Source organism: Misgurnus anguillicaudatus, chromosome 19, assembly GCF_027580225.2.
Source record: "Misgurnus anguillicaudatus chromosome 19, ASM2758022v2, whole genome shotgun sequence".
In the NCBI taxonomy this organism is placed as follows: domain Eukaryota; kingdom Metazoa; phylum Chordata; class Actinopteri; order Cypriniformes; family Cobitidae; genus Misgurnus; species Misgurnus anguillicaudatus.
The window spans coordinates 14,325,093-14,350,705 of record NC_073355.2 but is presented as its reverse complement, the minus strand read 5'-3'; the positions used below and the strand labels follow the sequence as shown (position 1 = coordinate 14,350,705).

The 25,613-nt window shown below is 36.9% G+C and overlaps 3 protein-coding genes across 5 annotated transcripts in view; all 3 read right to left on the bottom strand.

Moving 5' to 3' along the window:
* Positions 1-238: 238 nt before the first annotated feature.
* Positions 239-6,695, bottom strand: LOC129431028 (eukaryotic translation initiation factor 3 subunit G). Its single transcript, XM_073856984.1, has 10 exons — positions 6,554-6,695; positions 6,427-6,473; positions 2,472-2,560; positions 1,849-1,908; positions 1,665-1,769; positions 1,151-1,340; positions 955-1,062; positions 721-857; positions 425-531; positions 239-342 (listed from the first exon to the last, which is right to left on the bottom strand). Exons 1-10 carry the CDS (start codon positions 6,574-6,576, stop codon positions 327-329), a joined length of 882 nt encoding a protein of 293 aa, XP_073713085.1. The 5' UTR covers positions 6,577-6,695; the 3' UTR covers positions 239-326.
* Positions 6,696-7,094: 399 nt separating this feature from the next.
* p2ry11 (purinergic receptor P2Y11) lies at positions 7,095-12,428 on the bottom strand. 2 transcript variants are annotated; one of them, XM_055188696.2, is made up of 2 exons: positions 12,268-12,428; positions 7,095-8,899 (listed from the first exon to the last, which is right to left on the bottom strand). In XM_055188696.2, the coding sequence occupies exons 1-2, from the start codon at positions 12,426-12,428 to the stop codon at positions 7,972-7,974; spliced, it is 1,089 nt and encodes a 362-aa protein (XP_055044671.2). In that variant the 3' UTR covers positions 7,095-7,971. The 2 variants fall into 2 exon arrangements, with proteins under 2 accessions (XP_055044671.2, XP_055044679.2); XM_055188704.2 differs by lacking the exon at positions 12,268-12,428 and adding an exon at positions 10,822-12,236.
* ppan (peter pan homolog) overlaps positions 12,392-25,613 on the bottom strand; it is a 70,984-nt gene continuing 57,762 nt past the window's right edge. Inside the window, exons 1-12 of one of the 2 annotated variants that reach the window (XM_055188676.2) lie at positions 24,576-24,779; positions 24,175-24,345; positions 23,991-24,092; positions 20,133-20,183; positions 19,772-19,942; positions 19,523-19,599; positions 19,243-19,350; positions 18,941-19,064; positions 18,770-18,848; positions 18,099-18,228; positions 13,016-13,182; positions 12,392-12,937 (exon numbers count right to left, since the gene is read on the bottom strand). In XM_055188676.2, the coding sequence (XP_055044651.1) occupies positions 12,561-12,937; positions 13,016-13,182; positions 18,099-18,228; positions 18,770-18,848; positions 18,941-19,064; positions 19,243-19,350; positions 19,523-19,599; positions 19,772-19,942; positions 20,133-20,183; positions 23,991-24,092; positions 24,175-24,345; positions 24,576-24,590 (1,572 nt within the window). In that variant the 5' untranslated portion in view covers positions 24,591-24,779 and the 3' untranslated portion in view covers positions 12,392-12,560. Of the gene's footprint in view, positions 12,938-13,015; positions 13,183-18,098; positions 18,229-18,769; positions 18,849-18,940; positions 19,065-19,242; positions 19,351-19,522; positions 19,600-19,771; positions 19,943-20,132; positions 20,184-23,990; positions 24,093-24,174; positions 24,346-24,575; positions 24,780-25,613 lie in introns of those variants that run through there. The other variant, XM_055188666.2, reaches the window with a different exon arrangement.

Here is a 25,613-nt window from a genome sequence, read left to right as displayed (position 1 = left end):
TGCACTGTACCACTTATCGGAGCTTTCAGCAAAATCATACTATTAAAGGCAAAAAATGCCCCAAAAATAACTTTGTCATAAGGGCATTTAAATTTTCAGATTTCATAAAAGATGATTATTAGTTCCCCGTTATTTGCAATTGCAACATTATGTTTATTAGTTCTTAAGACAGCTTGAGTACAAGTAGAGAAAATAAACTAAATATAGACCCAGTGTAAATATTAAGATGAGGCAAATACATTTTTTATAATTTGCATTTATTTGCATCACTTTCTTATACAATTAGGAGAACACTTGAAGACCTCCTGGAATATTTATTGAACTCTTCAGTTGTTGGAGGGTCTAAAAAAAGAAGAGAAAAACGTGATTAGATCAAAGAAAATAACCACATTTATACATCATTTACACTTTCCAGAAGACTCACTTGGCCCATTCAACGTTGAGAATAAGATGATCGTATCCGAAGCCGGACACACCGGCGATGGCTCTTGCAGCGTCCTCACGTCGGTGGAAGCTGATGAAAGCAAAGCCCTGAAGTGGGGAACAAAAAACTTAGATATGAAAGATCCACATTCATACCCAGAGTAACATACATAACTTCAGGTAAGATACGCTTCCTTTTCCATTCTCAAATTGACTGTTTAAGGGTCAACATGCATCCTTCACTTCTCCATGTATCATGTGCTCACAAAACCCTAAAGGTCACATTTGATCTCTCACCTTAGACTGGCCTGTGTTCTTATCCTTAGCCAGATAGATCCTAGAGATGGAACCAAAAGGCCTGAAAAGCTCCTGCAGATCTGTTTCCCTGGTGTCCTCGGACAGGTTGGTCACACGGATTGTAGCATTATCATCAGCTGCAAAGAAATCATTAACACGTATTACCATCTGTTCAGAACCAAGAACAGCATAGTTTGCCATCTTCATGCATCTGCCCAAATCCAAATCACAAACCTCTGCGGTTAGGTTGCATGGACTCTCCTCTCCGCGTGCCTCCGTCCCGCAGGCTGGGGGGAACGTACTTCCCGGTCTTGCTCTGGACGGGCTGAGCGGGCTCAGGCTCTGGATGATTAAAGATGATTACTCTCACATTACTGCTGGATTAAATGTGAATAATACACCTGTCGGTTGTAGGTCTCCGTCATCATACCTGCTGTTTTGTCTTTCTCTCCTGTGGACAAGCCCAACTGCTCTGCCAGTTCCTTCTGCATAGGACCAAGCGTGTCCTTGTACGGACAGCGGGTGGTCCAGTGATCCCCTTTACAGATACGACAGGACACGATCTTCTGTCCTTTCAGCTTGTTCATGGGATCCTCATCCTGGTCTTGAGCATTCAAGTCCTGTAAAATAGTCGGATGGGTCACTTTTTGCTTTTGGTACAACAGGGAAGTGAAACACTTGAAATATCTTTTAACCAGACAGAACTAAACAGTTGAAGGCAAACTTGTGCCTACATAATCATGAACAACTGCAGGACAGATGCATGTATCGGCAATGCAAATTTAATTGTTAATATAAGAAAGGATTCTAATGTATTTTATTCTGTGGTCCCGTCTGTAAAGAAATCACATTTTTCCAATCTATTTATTTTGTAATGTACTTAAAAAAAAAATCTTACATTTTATAATTACACTTCTAGTGAAATGCTCTTCACATCATCATACCTCTTTGTTAGAGATGAAGGTCATGAAGACATCATCACTCACTGTAGTCGTGGCAACATTAGGACCTGGTTGGTCTAATTCGGAGTTGCCAAATTTTTTCCAGTTCTTTGGGGAAATTACACAACATGTTTACCGCCGAAAGAAAATAGAAAAAGGATATTAAGAGATTTTATCAAAGCCATACCTTTCTCCTGGCAACAGCTTTGGAGGCCTTGCGTGTCTCAATCTTGAAAGTTCTGATAATCTGATCATACAAGGATAAATGGTTAATAAACACATTCTCCCAAAACAATTTCACAAAAGAAACCCATACGACAAAAAATATATTTTAAAAAATGGCCAAAAAATATATGTACTGAAATATATTTTAAAACATGTTTACAAAAATCTATTTTTTCACCAATATGTTTTTTTTTTATATTTTATAATATATTTTTAAAATACATATTTTAAAGCATTTATACTCATTGCACATTGGAAGAAAAAAATTATATGTTACAAATCTGTAAACATAATAAAGATTAAAATTAAATATATTTTTAAAAGCAAAAATAATCTTATAATATAATAATAAAATATAATAAGAATAATAATAGTAATATAATTTTATCTTTTATATATATACTAATATTATACTTTATACATTTTATACAAATATTTTGGCCAGGAAAATTCTACAAAATGTACTTATATATATATATATATATATATATATATATATATATATATATATATTTTTTTTTTTTTTGATTTGGCCAATAAAAAAAATAAATTTTTTGCCGTATGGGAATAGAAAACACTGCTCACTTTGTACTTCTTGCCATCTTCATCAATCTTGTATTCAGTGACGGTCTTAATGTTGCCTTTGACAGTCTCTTTAGGTGAAGGGAGTGATCCTATAGACAAAAAAAGACAGAGATACTGTAGTTTACATTGGCATTTACTATAGTAAACTGTAGTTCTCCTGTGTTAGCAGCCCAAAAAGTCAAGGGCTCAAACACAGGGAACTGGATCCCTTGCAAGTCACTTTGGATAAAAGTGTCTGCCAAATGCATAAATGTAAAGTTTCTGAAAACTATAGTGTTTCTGAACTTTACCATAGTAACGTTACATTGTATTTATTGCAGTCTTTCAAATCACGTTAGAAAACACTACAGTATACATTAACAAAATGTACTATAGTAAGTTACACTATAGTTTACTACTGTAGATAATAAAGAATACTACAGTATGTTTTATGTGGTATGCTAATAAAAATATGAAAACGTGCCCAATCGCGGAATGTACAGTTACACACTTATAGTATAGTATAGTGTCAACACGACGCAAAAACTGTATTTTAAGTCAAATATTATACAAACTATCCGCACTTTATATTTAGTGTAAATGAGACAGGGGTGCAAACTCATCAGGGGTGAAAAAGGTGACGAAGACACAAGCGTTCATATATATATATATCTATATATATCTATATATATCTATATCTATATCTATATCTATATCTATATCTATATCTATATCTATATCTATATATATATATATATATATATATATATATATATATGAAGAGTTTGGTTCCAAAACGCAATAAACGCCATTTTTGAAAAAAATGAGTTACTGCCAAAATCAGTATTATATCAGGTCAGTAGTTAAAAGTAAATTCTTAATTTTACGCAAAATCCAATATCCGCTGTGTTATTCTGTCATCTTTTCTCCCTTTTTTCCCAAAATGCGACAAACGCCACTCCCACTTTTTTACAGAACGCAATAGACAAGTTTTTGAGCCGTTTCCGCTCTACGTCTTAAACTCCTCCCATCGATGCAACCCACTTCCGTTCTGGCGGGCTGGGTTTGTTTTGCTAGCTAGCTGTGTTGTGTTGTGCTGACAAAGCTCTGATATAACAAGAATATAACAACATTGCAACATGAACAAAAGTGGGTCGGGAACGACGTGTGCGGTAGTTGGTTGCAAACATTCGAGAAAGCACCTGAACGAGTGGTTAGATAGAGAGTGCTACGACCACAAACCAGCTAAGAAGAGGCAATGTCCATGCGCTCCATTGTTTTCATTTTTTCGCAAGCCTGATACCGACTCGGAATCAAGGGCCTGGCTGAAGGCATTGAATCTAAAGAAACCACCTCGCAACGTTTTTGTTTGTTCGTATCACTTTGTTGACCGAAAACCTACCAAGGAAAATCCTTTCCCTGAGTTGTGGTTGGGATACAATCGCCCTCCCCAGCCAAAGAGGCGTCAACTCACCCAGCGGACCACTGCCTCCCCCCAGATAAAGAAATGCAGACTTGAATCTGAGGGTAAGTTTAGCAACTTTAGCTATGAAGCGGACAATACAGTTAATTATGCTTGTTGTCATATGCTAATTGTGCTACCGGTATTTTGCTAAGGCAAGAATTGATTTCTTTTTGAGATGGGACAAACAATGCCCACGATAGCTACATCATTAATAGGCTTTATGCCCAGCTGCACTACTTCCTGAACTTCAGCCAGGTCTTTGTTTCCTGTCTGCCATTATTGGACAAACTGATAAATCCAGGTGTGTCTGATTTCTGATATTACAGCCCACCGTTCACGCAATGTAAACAAACAATGGCGGACGCGCGTAGTACACGGAGTCCTGGTTTTCCTCATCTACTTTGTACTACGTGATCAACAAACAAAACAAAATAATACTTTAATTGCATTGCTAAACCTGTGATGGTTTTCTGTTATGGGAAAGAAACGTAAGCCATCAACATCTAACAATTTCCCTGAGAGGCACTCGGGAGACGGGTGCTTGTTCTCACGACAGCATCAAGCTTCTCATGCTAACACATTGACCCCAGAGGATCTTATGAAAAACTTTCCATAATTTTACTCAAAGTCAACGAAAATCGAGCAGGACCAAAAACATTTTACAGTCGATCGCTGTGAAAGACGTTAAGCGAAGACGTCAAGTAACCGCAATGACAGTGTTCTTAATATGACAAAGTAAGTGTTTTGATTAATAACATTAATGTTTATATTTTTAATTAGTGTGTACAACTAGTCAACTAAATGAATATAACATGGCAAAGATGCACATTTATATAGGCTATTGATTCAATAGATTTATAGCATTTTGAATAAAAACTTGTCATGGATTTATTGCATTTTGTGTAAAAAATAATCCGTTTTTATAATAAATCTTTGAAAATCAACTTATGGATTTGAATTTTTTATGTTTTTATAACCTAAAGATGCTGTGTGAAAGTTTGTAACAGAAAATAGTTGTTTTCATCTTGTCACTTTCTTGGTATAGAAAACACGTTTTTACCAAAATTTGTCAAAATGGATTTATTGCGTTTTGGAACCAAACTCTTCATATATATATATATATATATGAACATACATGTATGTATGACATACATACATACATATTATAATTTGTAATTTATTTATTGTAAATATTTTTCATTTTAGCATTTTAATTTGATTTTAGCATTTTAATTTAAATCAAATTTGAAACATTAGTTAATGCAACATCAATTACTAACACCAACTACTGTAATGACATAAACAAGAATTAATAAATGCTTATATTCAAAATGATGTTCATTCTTCGTTCATAATGCATTTACTAATGTGAACAAATACAACCTTTTTGTAAAGTGTTATAGAAATTTGTATTTTTATTATTATTTAGTAGTACATAAACAAATAATTTAGTTTTTTTTCTGTTTCACAGTCATAGATCTAATAGAATATGAACCCTGAACGAGCAACTCGAATCAAACTCGTGTAAAATTCGACGTACAAATGTTATTAAAGGTAGAAAAGTGATTTAGTTAAGAGCAGTTAGAGATTTTCTCTCAATACTGTTTGATTAACACGAGTGACAGACAGGAGCAAAATTAGGTAACTTCCCCTTTAAGACCGAAGTCCGAGATCTAATATACTGTTTCAGATGTGTTTTCTCTTTTAGTTTTTTACTTTCTCTTAAGCCCTGAATTGTCGTGTTTATGAGGACACTTGCAAAAACCGGGAATTTTGACGCATGTGTGTATTAGGTTAATAAAGCGGCAAAAATACTCACAAGCTTAATGAAAAGCGGATACGCGGCTTCAACGCTCCTCTCAAACAGAAACAGGTATATAGCGCATATAGCACTGTTGTTTGTGTTTCAACGGCTTAAAATCACTTAATTTTAAACTGCGGTGTACAAATGTTAAGCTTTTATGACCACGCGCACAGCAACGTGACGTGGGCGCGTAACCTTGAATGAGAAAATACTACGAGTTAAGTTTGTGCGCTCAATCTGCAGACTGCTTAAACTTCGGCAGCAAATGAGATGACTATAAATTGTAAAACATAAACCCCCAAACTGACATCATTACCACAATAGCTGGACATTATTTTCATAATTTCATTTACTGCTACACTGTCGCAGACCCCCCTCACCCCTCATTTTCAAAAACTCATCGGATCTAGACGAATCACAAGAATGACCTATTTTGGATCAAAAACGGCGAATTTCGCCGAAAGGTGACAAGTTTGCACCCCTGTGAGATAGCGCAACTGAGAGATATTGAGTGTAACGTTAAGCCCAGCACAAAGCCAGCTGTCTGCAAACAACTGAGGCCCTGTCACTGACTGTTATCATTACCAGCAACAGTTTTTTTATACTCGATATAAATAAATAAATAGATTGACATATATCGCTTTCTGTAATCTGTGGACATTATTAAATGTTGTAAACACGTGGATGTGATATAACAGGCCTCGTACCTTCATCTCCTTCCTCCTCCACCTGATCGGCCCAGCTGGGCTTTGAGCTGTAAAATACACACGATTAACATAACCGCTAATATTAAATATACGACAAAAGAAAAACTAAGAAATAAAAAAAACTTACTCGTCGTATTCGATGGATGGCATTTTTACCGGTTATGGCGCCTCGTGAATAATCGTTTCCCGGACTAGAGTGAGAGCTCCAGCAGCCGCGTTACAGCGCCACCTGTGCGTCCGGCGGACTAAAGACAACTAATGTCGCTTTAAAGTCCTCATGAAATTGAAGTTTTTTGCTTTTAGTATAAATATATTAGCTTCAAATCTATATAACTATTGCTCCAAAACATTCTTCTTTCTTAAATTCTTATTAAGAAGTTATAAGCATTCAAAACGGACAGTCTCTCTGTCCCAGTAGGCTTTATGTCCAGCTGCACTACTTCCTGAACTTCAGCCAGCTCCTTGTTTCCTGACAAACTGATTAATCCAGGTGTGCCTGATTATTGTTGTTGTTGTGACTACTGAGGTCAGGCACATCTGGATTAATCAGTTTGTCCAATAATGGAAGACAGGAAACAAGGAGCTGGCTGAAGTTCAGGAAGTAGTGCAGCTGGGCATAAAGCCTGTTGTGGCTTGAAGCTACACTGTAAAAAATGTGCAGCATTTTGGTAAAATCAACATATATTTTTATTTTACTTTAACTTAAAAAATTAAGTTAAACTATTTCAACATAAATTTATAAGTTATGTCAACATTTTTAAGCCAAAAAATAGGCTAGTAGGTTGAATTGACTTCATGCTGCATTTTTTTTACAGTGATACGGCCAAAATCTTGTGAAATTTCGTTGCAGGATGAGCATTGTTTTCAGTAGCACCCCACCTCACTGCAGAGCATGACATCCAATGGGGCGGGGCTGGGTCGAGATGCAGGGGTAGAGCTGGATCTCTTACCACTGCATTTTAATTAGTCGGCAGACTCTGAGGTTTTACCGTGTTGTTGTGTTGCCATTTCCACATTGAGTCATAACTAAATTTGGTTTTCTTTTGACTGAAAAACAAAGTTAACTTCAATATGACTTTAATAAAAGTAGTGCCTTCAAGGTGAAATGTAAGCTTTTTTTTATAATGTTTTGGAGTGAAAACAAAAAATAGCACTCATCCAGGTACTAGTCATCTTACCTGGCATAGTTTAATACCTGAATGTTTCTGAAAAAATTGTAAGTAATATTTTATACCCCGCGATTAAAAAAATGTTGCCGCTAACTTAAACAACTGCTTAAGTCGCCTTTTTCATAACATTTGCTATGATGAAAAACATATTAAGTCATGAAGAGACTGAGACCATCATTTGTATGCATCTTTATTAAGTCTTTTCATATTTAGCACTTTACATTTACTTGCTACTATCTGATAATTCACAGTTAAAGCAAAAAAGCAAAAGAGAAACAGTTGATCTAGCTGTCTTATCTGCTTTGTGGTTTGCCTGTTTAGTTTCAATAACAACTACATCCAGGAAGTCACTGCATGCTATCATTTAAAAAGCATTTTAGTCATCTGAGCTCCTTCCACAGCAAACTGTCCGTATGCTGTCAAAAACAGCCATGTACAAAAGCGGATGTATGCACATGTTTAAGGTGGCCAACACTTTTGACACTTGATATGAATTATGCACCCAACATTCTTGAATGCCCATCGTTCTTAAGTACACTTGCTTTGTCTGCAAAACATGATAAGGCACGAATGATATGGCGTATAGGACACAGACTAAACCTACCAGTAGAGCCACTTTCCTTTTCTCCAACGTGTTGATATTTTTATTTTGGAGAACAGTCCAAATCACACCTAGATAAGATGCAAAGGTAACTACAAAAGGAATCATGCACCCCACAACCATGAGAAATACTATGTAGTGGAAATGGGAGGTTTTCATACTTTTGTCATGACATGACACACAAAATGTTTTATTTATATTATTGTCGTTTTCTGACTCTGTTCCAGCATATTTGAGGACTGGTGACACAATTATTATCACTATGAGCCATGTCAGCACACTTGTGATCTTTGCATGTTTAGGCCGAACGTAGCTGCGGGTAAAAAATGGGTAGACGATTGCCAGATATCTGTTGACGCTGATGCACATGATAAAGAAAATGCTGACGTAGAGGTTGCAGTTGAAGAGGAAGCGTTCGATTTTGCAAATAGCGACTCCAAATATCCACTCCTTCTTTTTGGCATAGTAAATGATGAGCAAAGGCAAGGTCAGGACATAAAGCACATCACTGATGACCAGGTTACAGGAGAACACAACTCCAGGGTGCCAGTTTTTTCTCTCTTTCATAATCAGGAGCCACAAGGCAAATAAATTCCCTGCTAAAGCCACACACATTTCAATGCCGTACAAGGGTGGTAGGAAATTGATTTGAAATGCATATTTGCTGCATGAATCGTTGCTCATTTTCACTCTTCTCTGTTCCCTACAAAAAAAAAGTTTTTGCAATGTTACAACCATAAATTTGATTTACTCATCCAGTTAATATTCCAATTTCAAACAATGCTGGTCAAAGGCTTGACTTTTACATTTTAATTCTTATTTAAATTAGTAAATTGTCTACAATTTTGAACAGCTGGTTTTGTTGTCAGGAGTTTCATGAAAATAAATGATGCAATTTGTGGTAATCAGGACCGGGCAAAGATACATCAAATGTATTTTAAAATAAAATACCAAAAACTTTGAATTTACAAAAAAAATACAAAATACTACGGAGCCCCTAAGGGGACATGCACTGTAAAAAATTACAAATGTTATTGCAGCTGGCTTGCCGGTAATTTACCGTAGATTTAAATTTATGTTATTTACTGGCAAGAGTTTGTTCAAAGTTAAATACATTTTAAATATTAACAAGTGTTTATCTTTACAGAATAAAACTATACAATAACAGCCTCATGCAAAGCATTCTGGGAACCAGAAATCATCATCAACCTTTTTCTGCTTCAGATATTGTTTCCCAGAATGTTTTGCTTGATGCTGTTTTTTAGTTTTTTCTCTGTAAAGACAAAGACCTGCAAATGTTTAATGTTCATTTAACTTTGAACAAAATGTCGCCAGCAAATAACATACATCCAAATCTACGGCAACCCGGCTGCAATAACACTGTAATTTCAACGGATTTTTTTTACAGTGTGGAGAAAATATTAAATAAACTTAACTAAACTTAAAAAAAATTCTGCACATGAAAGTTTCGCGTGAGCACATGAAACTAAACTAGATTTTTTTACTCCAATATCACCTTAGGGGCTCAGTAATATACAGCAGCAACAAAATTTGTAAAAAAATTGTATTTTAAAAATACTTTTACAAGGAAGCATGAAATTAATTTGCCTATTTGATCTACCCCTTTACCATTACACTTACTCAGTTTATTAACTAAACAATGTTTGATAGCAACAGCTTTTCTCTACCCAAGTCACGCATTAAATGGGACATATGCAAACAGATAACAGATCAAATATTCACACGTCCCTGTGGTTTACCAGATGAAGGTTAGTTTTTATGTCAGGTGTTGCACAGGCAGAGGCAGACACTACTTAAATATTTTTACTTAAAAGTAAATTTTATCCCAAGACAAACACTCATGCACAGATGCTTGGAAAATGTACTTAAAATACTTAAGTAGCATCTGGCTCTGTGCATAGGTATGAGCGTGCATTCAGTGTTCTCATGCCCGGATCACACTGCAAGCTGCAAAGGAGCAGAGCAGAAAGCAATCTTTATATGAAAATAAGGCGTGTGACTTCACAATACCAGTGTTCACATGCAGAAAATGCAGCGCCATTTACAGAAAGGTTTTTGTGTCCACCAGGGCCGTAACCACAATAGTCTATGAGTGGGGCATGCCCCCCCCAATATTCAGAAACAGCCAAATTGTCACTTCTAACATTTAATATTTTTAAAATATATATTATATATATATATATATATATAAAATCCTGAATGTTTGCCCCCCAGTGTTCAAGCTGTGGTTACAGGTTCCATACCTTAAAAAAAAAAAACCAAAATACTTATACACAATTGTAAACGAAGTGAGCTGTTAAGGAGTTTTGCTTTCTGATGTTGTTCATTGTGTTGATTTTTCAAATCCGACAAATCGCCTCTTACAGACCTAGGTTAGGTTGTGACATGTTTCTGTTTTATCTCCGAAAACAGTTCTGACAGATGTACATTTCTGTTTTAGCAACTTTATGAATTGTATTGCTGTACCTTCAAGCCAAAAATAAAGACAAAAGTAGACTTGTGCCAAAAGCAAACAACAAAACTTAACAAAATGTTAAAATGATGGCAATTTATGCAAAAAATTGCTAAAATTGATGGAAAGCTGGCAGCCTGCACGTTGCTTACCTTGATCACCTTCTTCCGTATATGATCAAATTTCTGTTCTCATCTCAACAAGTCTGGGCAAACTATAGCGTAGGCACCAATCAGAGGCCACATTTTTTTATGTCATAATTGATAGGGTGCGTCTGGAAACTAAGAAAATTAAGGCAGCTGACTTGTTTCCTTGCTGTCTCATGAGGCATTGACTTCAGCGGCATAAAGGCAGCTCTGTGAGACGCATTTGGACAGCCTTCGTAGGCAGGATAACGGAATTCTGTTTGAAATATAAACAGGGAGCGCCTGTGTGATAACTAATCTCATATTTATAAAACTAAAATACGAATTTCTCGCTAGAAATGCAATCAAAATGTGTAAAAAGTGAAAACATAACTATTTATAGTAAATTTGTGCTCTAGCTGCTTTCTTGGTCACCTTTTATTTTTTTCAAACTTTTTTTCGACCAATCACATTCCCCACACGCGCGCACACTCATAGAATTGAGGGACAAGACAATGAAGGTATCTCAGGAGTCAAGCAGTAAACCAAACATTGGATTCGGACGGGCCTTTATGCATCCGAAGGCAGCGTTTTAAAGATTTCGGACACAGCCAAAGTCTTTCAAAGTATTTTAAAACTACAATAAACTAAATTATTTTGATTCAAAACAAAGCAATTTTCATTAACCCTTTCAAATACAAATGAGAAAATACTATTTTATATTTTAAATCTGTGTTTACATGCCTATCAGTGGTAATCTGCCTTTTGTGCAATGATGAAATCTTGAAGGCATTGAGGTAAGCAATACTAGGGAAATTGTTTAGAAAAAAGCCCACGAAACCGCAAACTAACAAAGAAAGTTTTATAACTCCTACGACCCGAGCTTTGGTTTGTATTTTGGGTTAGGAAGAACCGATAAACATAACCAAATATTTTTCTTTGACCATGAAGCAGTGTAATTGTCCACGTTTGTGTACAACAGGTTCCATTTACACAGAATTAAGTATTATGGTGGAAACAACAAAAAAATGTGATGTCCACATAGGAGGTTAAATCATAAAATAATTTAACAAAAGTTATTTAATAGCGTAAAAAAGCTGATAGATGAAAGGTGTTAAATTGTACTATTTCTTCGTACAAACAGGTCACATGTACACCATGGTTTGACTAAAATGTATAAAGCTCAACTACAGTCCTATTAAAAATTTATTTAAATTTATTTGAATATTGGTAATTGTTAAAGTCCAATGCTTTGTCTGCAATTTTAGTATTAATAAAAATTAAAAGATTTTATACAATCAAAAAAACATTATAAAATGGGTGATCTATTGAAAGAAATAAACCTTAATAGTAGAAAGCACTAATTTGACATTTTTATTAATTCGATCAAGACACAAGATAACAAAAAGACTTTGGAAAAAAGCTATAATAAAAAGTTTGTTTTAATAAAAACATTTTTATGTTTTAACTTACCCTGAATACTTCTGCTTCACTTCATGCTCACACCCTTGAATCTGCAGAGCAACGTGTGAAATCACACAACTAAGCATGCGTGACACGTCATCTGACCTTTTGCAACAGTGAAAAGACGCTTCACTGACTGAAAAATATTTATTGGTGTTAACTATAAACATTTATACAGGGCACAAGTATGACATGAGGCAGTATTACTCATCTGATGTTTGCATGAAGATAATACATCAGTAATGTATCATAAATATAAATCAACAGTTTCACGTGGGTGTCAATCGTCATTTTCAGTTACTTCAGCTCTTTCCTTTCTTGTGTTTGAAGTCCTTTTTTCCTCCAGGGCCTTTCTGGCGTTTCACAACAGCACGTCCTTTAAACGTTTTCTGCGAACCGAATTTCTTGCCTCCTTCTCCTGATTTCCTCCCTGCAAACTTACTTCCCCTTTCTCCTTTTCTGCCAAACTTCTTACCGCCTTCGTCTTTTCTAAACTTGTTTTTTCCCTCTGGTGCTTTTTTAACCCCAAAACGTTTTCCTCCAGCGTTCGGACTTCTGCCAGAAGACTTAAAATTCGGTTTGTCTTGGGGAGGAGCCTTTCTTGGTGAAAGTTTCCTCTTTTTGAAAGGTGCGTGTGATGTGCCAGGGCCCCGTTTCCTCTTTGCAGCAGGAAACATGTCTAAAAATATGAAAAAAAATTCACGTTTCTGCAACACCTTGCAAACATTGAAATAACAACATTAAAAACAAACAATACCTTCATCTGGCTCCTCCCCAACAGCCTGTCTGTAATAATCTGCTTCATCCTCAGAGTCCTCGGCTGGCACGTGGTCCTCCTGTTTGCCAGGATCCTCAACTTCCTCGTCGTCTGACACATGCCCTTCCTGCTGGCGCTTTCTCTTGATGCCCTCCAAGCTCCTTTTCCTTAAGAAATTAAACATACAGGGATTGTCAGGCTGTCAGTGAGCAAGGAAGGTCTATTGGACAATTCGGATTTGTTTGCAATCACACTGAAGAGATCAACACTCTGTATGAAAGAAGTTTAAAAGATACATGGGGTCCAAAGTCTGTTTAAAATCTACGCAAGGTGGCATGCAGCTGGGTATATGCAGGAATCATCATGAATTTACTACTTAACAACCTTTTTTTATCACTGTTACACGTGCGTTTTCTCTTTTAGCTGTTTGAGAATGAGAAGTGATGCGCGGCTTGCACGCTCCTCTCAAACAGAAACAGCGAGCGCATATAGCACTGTTCTTTGTGTTTCAACGGCTTAAAATCACTTAATTTAAAACGGCGATGCTCAAATACGTGCACAAATGTTAAACTTTTGTGACCAGCAACGTGACTTGGGCGCATAACTTCCTCAAATGAGAGAATTTCACGAGTTAAAGCAACACTGAAGAGTTTTGCTCTTTGCTCCCCCTAAAGGTTAGAAGCTGAATTGTCCATTACCACTGTCATAAATAATTTAGCCTACTGCAGCAAAGCTGGCTCTGATTGGATTGTAGGTCTGCCGTAAAGCAAGTTTTTGTAGTTTTCACTCGAACTACAGAACCGCGACCCGACGGTTGGAAACTTCTTTAGTGCGGTTTTGGCCGATAGAGGGCTGCAAAGCGAATGTGAAATTGCCGTTCACCCTGTTTCGAGTGGATGAACGACTGAAACTTTTTGGGAAATGTTATTTTAAGGTAAAAAAGGTGTTGCTTTAAGTGTGTGTGTGCTCAATCTGCACAGACTAGGGATGCACCGAAATTTCGGTCGCCGAAAATTTCGGCCGAAAATGGCATTATCGGTTTCGGGCCGAAATAAAAAATCCAGCCGAAAATGTAAACCGAAAATGAATGTCAACCGCGCCCCTCTCATCTGTGAGCTAGCGCTTGGGTTTCACTCACGGTGATCAGTCGTCTCCCAGCCCTCCCCTTCGTGCTCAATAGTGCTGCAACGACGCGTCGACGTCATCGATTACGTCGACTACGCAATGCGTCACGCTGTTTACATTAATCTCGCGTAATGGCTGCTTCTGCTCCTGGCAGTGTTGTCCATACATTTATTTGTTTGTGTGCGCCACAAAATCAACAATGGTCGCAACATTTACATTTTTATTTTCATTTAAAACGGCTTCATTTATTGTTGTGAGCGCTCGTTGGTGCCTCTCTTGTGCACGCGCGTGCGTGAAGCCCCTAGACAGCGTCTCTCATACATGACACTGAGTGAAAGAATTAAAAGTTGGCTGTGTTTTCCATGCGGATTCCTCTGTGTACTTGCATTTTCACAAAAACGTCAGATGTTACTGGGAGAGAAGACGACTGATTCGAGTTTATCATGAAAGGTTAGCAGTGTTTTCCCACACACACTGCCTGGTTCTCTATGTGCTTGTGCGCGAGCTCTCTCTCTCCTATGCCCGCGCATGTCTTCTGTAGTAACTCTGTGTAATGGCAATTTTGTAATTTGCGCCGAATTGTCTGCGATATCTCGTTTATAAATCAAGATTTTAGTAACTTAGTAGTTAAAGTAACAGCTGGTTGGATTAAACACAAGGTTATTGGGTCATGTTTAGTCACTATTTTAATAGTATTTAGGGTGGTTTCCTGGACAGAGATTAGCTTAAGCCAGAACTAGACCTTAGTTTAATTAGGAAATATAATTAGTTTAAACAAACATGCCTTACTAAAAACATTACTTGTGTGCATTTTGAGGACAAACTAAAGGCACTGATGTATTTAAAGATATGTCAGTGCAAGATGTTTTCAGTTTGGACAGCTCTTATATTTATTTTAGTCTAGGACTAGTCTAATCCCTGTCTGGGAAAACGCCACTTATAAGTCTGACAAAAGAACAGATAATATGTGAAAATAGCATTCAGTTGTGTTAAAATGCTAATTTCAGACCTTATTAATGTACAACTTTGTTCTTTTTATAAATGTTTGCAATTTCTTTATTATTTATTAGATTTTTCCCACCTTTTTGCTGATCCGAAAAATAATCTGATCTGTGCCTCAAAAACTGTAATGTAATCCGAACTGTGAGTTTTTTTTATTCGTCACACACCCCTAGTAAAGTTAGTACACAGTGATAGCCATAAATGCAATTGTACTAATAACTGGCATAATAATTTATTTCGGTGTTTCGGTTTTTCGGCCTTGGTTTCCTTTTTTCGGTTTCGGCCAAGAATTTTTATTTCGGTGCATCCCTAGCACAGACTGTTTAAACTTCAACTCCACCTCACTCAGGTCCTGTTTATATTTTTAAACTATGCTAGATGAAGTGAAAACATGGAGACACAAATATTACGCAAAAAAATTTACTACCAAGTGAAATTGCGTTTGTTACCTTTTACTACCTTTTAATGGCCTTCAAGGTAGATTCTTTTTGCTACTGCACGGACACCCTGCATGCAATGTCTACAAAAGCAAGTAGTGCGTTGTGTTGAAAAGTAGCAACAAAATACACACATTAAAAAGCCGCTTCTCGTTGCTATGTGTGTACAAGTTCAAGTTTTCTAAACCTTCTCGTTGCTATACGTGTACAAGTTCAACTTTTTCTTCTCTTTTTTTCTATTTATGCCGTGTTAAGCAGAAGAAAAACTGTGACATTACATACGAGTCTAACACAGTCTCCAACCTATTTTGAGCAAGGTCTACCACATTAGATAAAACTATCTGGAGGGCTACTTTTTGATACATTATTCAAACTTGATTTTATCTTATTTTACGTGTTGATATGTCTTATCTTTGTTTTAAATGTTAACATGCATAAAAAGCCAAGCTAATATAAAATATGTAATAAATAAATAAATATTACAATTGAGACTATGCCTGTTAATACAACCCCAAAACAGAAAAAGTTGGGACACTGTAGTAATTGTGAGTAAAAAAAGTAATGGAATCATTTACAAATCTCATAAACTTATATTTTATTCACAGTAGAATACAGATAACATATCAAATGTTGAAAGTAAGATATTTTGAAATGTCATGCCAAATATTGGCTCATTTTGCATTTCATGAGAGCTACACATTCCAAAAAAAGTTGGGACAGGTAGCAATAAGATATTCTTTATCCTACTATGGAACTCAATGGGGCTTCTGATCGGTTTGGTTTCAAACATTTCTCAAAATATCTTTCTTTGGGATCACCAGCACAGTTGGTGCAGGGCTCAACAAAGGACTGCCCGGGTCAAGTGTGAGAGATGTTCGGCCAGTAAAAAGTAATGTCACTTGCCCGATCGACCCAGTGCTTCACCCTCAGTCACTAAAATATATTTTCATCAATCTATATTATTTAACATCTTGAAAACAGACATTTACTTGGGTAATACACGATGAATTAAACCATGCAATATTTTGCACAGTTTGCTGTCAGTTTACAGGTAAAGCAGAAAAGTTGGAAATTTTTTTCATTGGAACATGTCTGTTGTATATGCATACAATTATATTTGACTTTTGAATAATAATTTTGAAATATGTGACACTGACATTTTTATTGGGGCCAGTGAAAATAGTATAAAAAATTCTTTGCGTTGAGCCCTGTGGTGTGTCATTTATGGCGCTCTTCCGTTGCATAGTACCCTACAGTTTGGTTTGGGTCAGGTCGAGTCAGCTCACCTCACTTTGGCGTGGTTAGCTTCTCCATCGAGTTTATCACTTCGGAGTGGGAGGGATTATAGGCGTGTTGTAATATTTGCGCTGCCTACTGCTGTGACATCATACAAGTGAGAGCGTCGTTGTACATTCCCATTCATTTATTTATTTCTCAGTCAGCAACAAAATAAATATTGACCACCTATTTACTCGAGACAGCGCAAGCAGGAATAAAGATAAAGCTAATCTTTACATTATAGCGATGACGCTGCTAGTGACGATTCTGTCAGACCAATCAGTGATCTACAGTGTTTTTGCATCACGTTTTGGTATCAGCTCAGGACGCTTGGAACCCCGACCGAGGTGGTACTAAAAAAAAAGTAACGGGTACTACGTACTACATCCAGTGGAAAAGCTCCCAAAAGTTAGCTGACCCGACCCAAACCAAACCGTGGTGTACTATGCAATGGAAAAGCAGCATTAGTTTATATTCTGGCACCTAAATATAAAGTCTATAAGTTTCTGTTTTTGTAACTTAATTACCTAACGAAAACCCTTATAGCACACTTAAAAGTAAAAGTACATCTCTCCATAAGAACTGCATGAGGTATCATTAAAAAAATGAAATAAAACTACTTAAACAATACTAAACCTGTAAGCCTAGTCCCACCAGACCTTTCTGAGGTTTAGCACTGTAAAGTAGGAGAGATGCCGCACTATGCATAAATACTTTATTTGGTTTAGTGCTGTACCAAGGATGACAGCTCAAGATTAACCACAATATTCATGTATTACTGTTGATTTATCCTTTTGCATGGACCTACACTGAAGCCTCTATGCCATAAACCACGTGCCTGTTTTCATTTATACTTCTGCGCTGCTGTTTACATCAAGGTGTAATTACACATGTGGATCACTAGTAGGCACTGTAACAGTATCAAGGCGAAAGCTGACTTCCATAGTATTCTTTATCCTACTATGGAACTCAATGGGGCTTCTGATCGGTTTGGTTTCAAACATTTCTCAAAAGATCTTTCTTTGTGTTCACCAGAACAAAGATATTTAAAATGATAGTGAGAAAATGATGACAATTTTAAATTTTGCGTGAACTATTGCTTTAAGCCTTGTCCAGGAAACTGCCCCTTTGTAAAATACTTTTACTCTTTAGTTAAGACAGACACGGCCATTAGGTTTAGAAGTTTCTCCTAAATCAGCAAGATAGGAGCTACATAGCCACAGAAATGCCCTTCTACTCACTTGTTCTCATCCCATTTCTCTTTCTTTAGGGCGACGTTCTGTTCTTGTTTTCTCCTCCGCTCTGCCTTCTCTTTTAGACGCGCCTCCTTCCTCAACAGCATCTCCTGCAGATCTTCCTCTGTTTTTGTAACTGTGAAGATAACGTACAGTTAGCTTCAGACTCTGAAGTTACATCTAATACACATTGTGACCGATCAAACCAAGCCCTGAAAAGTGAAGCCAAAACGTATCGATCGACCCCCAGTGACTGGTCCTAGTATAGGTCATAAACCCCGCCTCCACCATGTTATTCAATGAGACTTGAGACCAACTACACAATTTAATTACACTTCAAATATCTTTTATCCAAAGCTGGTTCCGTCATTTACTGTAGTTTTTATCACGCTGATGTAAATTCAAGTGTTTGTTTTTAAAATAAGTTTGTTTTTAGTTAGTTATTTAATGCTAAAGAAACGATGGTGTCACATCATGATTGGGGCGGGGCCTTGATTTCGCTGCTTTATTTCCTGCTTACTACTGTGCAGGACTAGTTCCGAAATCGCTACTGCGCAGACTCAGTGTCATGTCTATGTCAGCGCCATATTGGGACACTGGTGGCTTCACTTTTCACCAATTGAAAAGAGCAAACGGGCGTCGTCCATCTTTTTTTACAGTCAATAGATCAAACTTACCGATGGAATGGTAAAGCACGTTCCCATCTCCCATGCCTTCTAAAATCTTGACCAGCTGCAGAGTCATCCTGGGGCCGATCTATGATGAAGCAAACATTTATCATTTTCTTTGGTTCCTTTAGTACCTACTTTTGTAGAAAAACCTCACGGTCTTCAGTGTTACGACGTTACCTCGGTTAGCCGAACGGCACTCTGCTGTGAGGCCATGTTTCCGCGACCGGAGTACACCTGAGGCAGCTCTGTGATATTGTGATCACCATCCTGCTCCGCCTCGCTTTCTGAAAGATTTGCCCCTCTGAAATAAAAACAAGCATGTTTTGTGAAAACACTAGCGATGCGTTACTATTTAAAAGCGACTAAAGCAGGTGCATCAGTGCGTTTACTTTGAAACATCACCGTTCAATCAATTTTAACACTTTTCATCATATGCACTGCACAATATTAACACACATCCATCTGATGGGACAACTAACTTCATAAGGAGCTCACTGATGTCCTCCAGCTTGCTCATGTTGGGAAACTTCTCCTGCATGAGCTTCTTCACCCCTCGACTCATGCCCACAGGCACCACCTTCAAACTACTGCATGAAGAAATCAAGCGTCAGTAGATGTTTAAAGTCAAATCTCATAAAAGCGCTCGTTTAGGGGGTGCATCAGTGCGTTTACTTTGAGAAACAATCACAGAACAGTCAAGTTCACGATTTTCATCACGTGCACTTTTTACAAAGCGGAAAAATAAGGGCTGGCACTTACTAATGACGAAACTCCACCTCCTGAGACACAGGGTCAAAATTTAACAGCACGCATCTCTTTATGCTGTTGAGCTGGATCTATAAGAGAGACAAGACTAGATTAGAAACTAAAACATCCAAGAATCTGAATATATGTCTGATATTCATTTAATATCAGCTTGTGTAACACATCATGGTGTATTTCTGAAGACTATACCATCATCATATGTAACATTTTATTTTAGTTGTGGTACTAAAATGATGCAGTTACCTGGTGTACATTGATCGAAGGGAACATGTTTTGGAACATAGTGGCCATTAGTTTGATATGCATGCCCTCTGTGCCAAAATTATTCAGCACGAGCAAAGGATGATTGGTAAACTGCTGTTCGTGCATTCTGTGCCTCTTTAAAGACGATACCACATCTTTGACAAGTGTGTACTGGAAAAAAGACACCACAGTTTAGACCAGATCAGACATTATTGCCTTGTACAGTCAGAAACCACACAAACACATCAGTGCGTTTACTTTGAAAAATCACTCAACAGTCAAAATACTAAAATCTCATCATTTGTGTCTGCATGGATTCCGATATATGAAATTCATAGACAAAAAATAATATAGTGATTACCTTAGCAACACGGAAGTACAGCGTCGGGCCTTTGGGAAGTCGTGCAAGCCTCTATGAAGAGAGTTATTTCAATAAATACAGTTCATGTGCTTGATCATTATTGTATTATGTACACAACTTCAAAAGTTTTATAGTGCTGCAGGGATGACGTATTTTTGAAGGCCAACCCTGAAGTTAGTGGGACGCTGGTTCCCTGGCATAAAAGCCCATTCATTTTTCCCATATACTTTTGGATTATTCTTTGTTCATCTTTGAAGACTAACTGGTTTCTGCAGGTTTCACCAAATCTAACTTAAGACTTTTAAAGACCATAATGAATAAAATTTAAGACCTATATCGCGACAATGAAGTCCAATTTTATAGTCCAGTGTGCATGCGTCCATGTGTTTTTTTTTTAGAACCTTTTATCTTTCATGACAAAAACAAGATGTATTTTCTAGGGGTGTGACAAGACACTTGTTATGCAAGATGAAACCAGATTGGGTTCACTAAAATAAGATCAGTGTAAAGATTTTTTGCACTTTGCTGATATTACAAGTTTTTCACCAACGTCATACGAAGTTTTAAGAAATCCCCAATGATAAAATTTATGAAAAAATATCACTTTAATTAACTAAAATCACATTATTTTAAAATGTTTTAACCAATTTAGGGGTTTCACTAAGAGCTATTTTGGTATATGATGATGATCAAGTTATCTGATTTTTTTGGTAATAAAAATAGAGCTAAATGGGCAAAAGCATTTACGATGATAATAATGAGACAATAATAACTGGTTCAAATAATAAATCAAAAATAAACATGGTTTAATGTAACAACAATGTTAAAATATGGTGTGGTTACCCCTGATTAATCCAGGACTAGGTCTTATTTATATTAGGACGTTTAAGGAGTTTTTTAAAAAATACATAACTTATGAAATACATTACTGGTGTGCATCTTGAGACAAAACAATGGCAGTGAAATATTTTATGGCAAAAATGGAAATAAATAAATTGATGAGACATTTGCGTGTCTAATGCACAGGATACGCGAGCAGTGGGCTTTCATGCATGACAGAGTGAGAGACCACACCATTAAATTTTTATATATCATATAATTAGGGCTGCAACTAACGATTATTTTAATAATCGATTAATCTGTCGATTATTTTTTCGATTAATCGATGAATCGGATAAAAAAACAAAAAACAAGAAAAGCATTCATTTCCAACCCCTTATTCAAAACAGAACAAAAATCTTTAGAAATTACACAAACATGTTGCTCCTTGAACATACCTGAGCTGTTACAATAATAATAAAATAAAATAAAAATGGACTAACACAAAAATACACATGTATGCTTTACATCTGCCAAATATATAGACTTTTTATGATGCATTTCCCATCAAGAAGCCTCTCTTGATGGGATCAAAAAGATAGTAAATGAGTACACTCTTAGAAATAAAGGTACAAAAGTTGTCACTGGACAGTACTCTTTCAAAAAGGTACACCTTTGTACCCAAAAAGTGCATATTAGTACTTCAAAAGTACATATTGGCAGTTCAAAGATACATATTTGTACCTAAATGGTACATATTAGGACTTTTTATAAAGGGTACTGCCCCAGTGACAGCTTTGTAGCTTTATATTTGACTTCATGTGTTTTCTCTGATCAGATAGCTAACTCATTTGTTAAAACTGTTCTATTTACATTTGGCCACATACATGCGTCTTGTCAAAACGGAAAATGCTTCTTCTACTCCCGCGCAAAATTCAAATACACCATTTATTACTTCGCTTTAAAAAATGTAAGACGATGTTTATGCAACAAAAGGCGGCACTTACTGAATGTTGGGCCGGGCACGCGCGTCTACTTGGCAGTCGGCATGAGCTGGAGCGCGCAGGAAAGAGCAGCAGGAGAGTGATGGCACGATGATTTTACGTACAGGTCCATGACGGGGAAAAGCGTTCATACAACTCCCTCTCAAAGTTTTATTTCATTGTTTAATATCAGTGGAGTTTGTCATTGGAGTTTTTTATTCGTTCTAGAAACTTTTTTACCCGCTGTCGTCGCTCCATAAAGCATAAGCGTGTCGTCTTTGTTTGTTTACCTCTTTGCCGGCTAACTTCCAGGTGACGCGCTTACGTTTGGGATGAGTAAAACACTGACATGTGGTTTTCCTCTACCTTTGCTGTTTTTTTTCCATCTTTTTCCCGCCGCCCTGTCTTTTCTCCGCCCTGTCTATGAGCCGCCGAACTCTGCAAGCAACAGTGCGCGAGAGAGACCGACGCTGCGTCCCAAACCGCATACCTCCATACTATATAGTAGGCGAAAAGCACCACTTCTCCTACTCTTTGCCTACTATACAGTATAGAAATAGGCTGTTTGGGACGCAGCACGAGTGTGTTCACTCTGCTCCGCGCTTAACTGAAGTGTTTTTTTTTCTTTTTTTAAATTAAACGTCTCTGCGTCACGCGACACGACGAATCGATAATGAAATTCGTTGCCAACACTTTTAGTAATCGATTTTTATCGATTTAATCGATTCGTTGTTGCAGCCCTACATATAATACTTAGATATTTACATAGACCGAGTAAACAACTTAAACAACTTGATTATTATGCCAGTTTGAGAGTATAGTCCCTAACCATATCTGCATATTAAATCGCAGCTTTTAATTTTCTGTCGGTCTTAGTACACGATGTAAATACAGAAGAGTCAAGTTTTAAATAGGAAAAATATCCAAAATCTTTGGTTATTTTTTAGCACGATGCTAATGGTCTAATCAGATTCAATGAATTATGCTAAGCTATGCCTAAAGTGCTAACACCAGACCTGGAGATCAGCTGAATGGATTTCAAAGCTTTAAAGGGCAAGTTCGGTATTCCACACCTAAAGCCCTGTTTTCAGATTGTTTATGATGAAATAGAACGGTTTTGACTGAAATTTGGACATATGATGCTGGCCGGAGAATTTTCGGGTGTTTCTTGTATCACCTCCCACCGCTACAATGGGTTTATAGGTGCACTAGAACAATCCTTCCTAAAATGCATAAAAATTTCGTTTACAAAGACGTGAAACTCACCGAGTGGTCAGGGGTGTTCACTGATATGTTCACACAAAAATCGCTCCAAAAGATGCTTTCCAACAGGTTTAATTGTAGTTTTTGCCAACTCCATTGACTTGTATTAGATGTGCTGTGAGGTACGGTATTACTCCGCGCCGGGAACCTTGTTTGTATTCTTGCAATTGGCAAAGGTGGATTATCGCCACCACCTGGGCTGGAGTGTTTATTATTGAAGCTCTCGGCGGAAGAATATACGGGTGTGAGGCATTTGGGAAAATAGTTCCACAAGTTCACAAAAAATGGTAAAACACCTGTTGGAAAGCATCCTTTGCAGCGACTTCTGTGCGAGCACACCAGTGAACACCCCCGACCACTCGGTGAGTTTCACATCTTTGTAAATGAAAGTTTAATGCATTTTAGGAAGGATTGTTCCAGTGCACCTATACAGCCATTATAGAGGTGGGAGGTGAAACAACAAACACCCCCAAATTCTCGGGCCAGCATCATATGTCCAAATTTCTGTCAAAACCGTTCTATTTCATCACAAACAAACTGAAAACAGGGCTCCAAGTGCAAACCACCGAACTTGTCCCTCAAGAATCAAATGTTCAACTCTAGGGGAGCTGGAAAATTAGCATATTATCAAAAAAAGTGGAATGTCCCTTTAAACACAGATCTTATTTTTTTTCGTTAATCCAAAAGTCTATTTGAAAAATAAATTGACTTTTTACAGAGGGAACCAATGTTCCACTAACTTCTGGGTTAGCCTACAAAAATACGTCACCCCTGCGACACTTCCTGTACTCACCATGTTTACAGAGTTTTCCGTCTTGGTGAATATTGAGAAGTGTGTGATTCCCAATGGTCCTGCAACCGTAACAAAATCTTTCAAGACGTTTTTCTTCCGCACCTAAAATAAACTGAGCGTTGTTAGATGATCAAATACATTAAAGCGATCAGCTGTGAGTTAAAGCAGTATATTTGAGTTATACCTTTAAAGATTTAGCTGTGAAAGGCTCCATGACTCTCCTCATGTCCATCACCAGCTGACCGACATTTTTCCCGATCTGTCCGCGGTGAAACACGAATGTGTGCGGCACACTGCCATACGTCTCCTCTGCCACATGAACGGCAGTTTCACGCGATTTCTTCTGGTTCTTGGTCTTAAAAACGTAAATAGAAAATCAATAAAAAATACATAGTAATGAAAAACTGAAAATATCCCTTTTGAATAACATTATTAATACCAATCATGTCCGTAAAGCAGAAATATTATTCTGAACATCTAATGTAAATGTCATCGCACATTTAACGACGTTTATAAAGTTAAATGCTTAAGATGGACGAACTATCTGTGCCTCGCGGTCTCAAAAGAAAAGTCTCAAAAACATACCTTTGACTTCCCCATTTTTTGAAGATCAACTCTTCACTCACAAATGACAAAGGGGTTTCTTTCAAACGATCGTGGTGATATTCAACTCGCCACGAGAAGTTTAGTTAACGTTACAGTAAAATATCTCACTCGTGCTGTTAACCAGCGTCCATCTTTCCTCACAACCATGTGGCGTGGTTGCGCATGCGCACGACTCACCCGGGCAGCCTGAGCCTACAGCACACTGCGTCCACTCGCGCCTCTTTGTGGATAGGATGTATTACTGCACTTAATGCTTTGTAACTATCCATGTCACTTTGTTTTGAATGCTACATTTGGCTTTACATCAACGGTTTTAGGTAAATATTTACTCCGTAGGAAAATTTAGTTTCATGCCAATATTAAATATTATTGATTTATTGCCACTTGTTATCAGTCAATTACAGTGGGTTTGCATTGAGTTCCCCTCTAATAGATTTTAAGCCACTCTATTATCTTCTGTGGAGTATGTGGCCACAGAGAACATAAAACAATGTCTTAAAATCAATAAAATATAAAACAGAAGGTTCACATTTAGGTTTGCAAAAGCGTAACAAATAAAAAACTACATTTTGACCGACACAGTATCTTGCAATCTCTGCACACTGCAAAAATTACTTTCTTTTTTACTATTTTTTGTCTTTTTTTCAGTAGAAAGATCTAAAATTCTTAAATAAAGATATATTTTCTTGGTGAGCAAATTACCTAAGAAAAAAAATCTGATTTTTAGACCAAATGGGGTGTGAGAAAAAAATCTTGTTTACTTAAATTTACTTTTATCTTAAATATTTTTCTCATTCCGTTGGCAGATCGTTTTGCTTGTTTTAAGCACAAATATACTTAAATTGTATATTTTTGCTCTAAAAAGTAAATTTTATTTCTTAGGTCATTTTGCTCATAAAGAAAATACATCTTGATCTAAGATTTTTTTTTCTACTGAAAACTAGACAAAAATACTAAGTAAAAAGTCAATTTTTGCAGTGCACAGGCTTTTAGTGAATCTGCACCCATGGATAGGAG

Excerpts from the sequence above, each read along its gene's own strand:
- LOC129431028 (XM_073856984.1), bottom strand. The coding sequence starts at position 6,576 with ATGCCATCCATCGAATACGACGA. Across the intron at positions 2,561-6,426 it reads GGAGGAGGAAGGAGATGAAG|GATCACTCCCTTCACCTAAA; the intron begins GTACGAGGCCTG and ends TTTTGTCTATAG. Across the intron at positions 858-954 it reads CATGCAACCTAACCGCAGAG|CTGATGATAATGCTACAATC; the intron begins GTTTGTGATTTG and ends ATTTCTTTGCAG.
- p2ry11 (XM_055188696.2), bottom strand. The coding sequence starts at position 12,428 with ATGTTTATAGTTAACACCAATAAATATTTTTCAGTCAGTGAAGCGTCT. Across the intron at positions 8,900-12,267 it reads GTGAAGCAGAAGTATTCAGG|GGAACAGAGAAGAGTGAAAA; the intron begins GTAAGTTAAAAC and ends TTTTTTTTGTAG.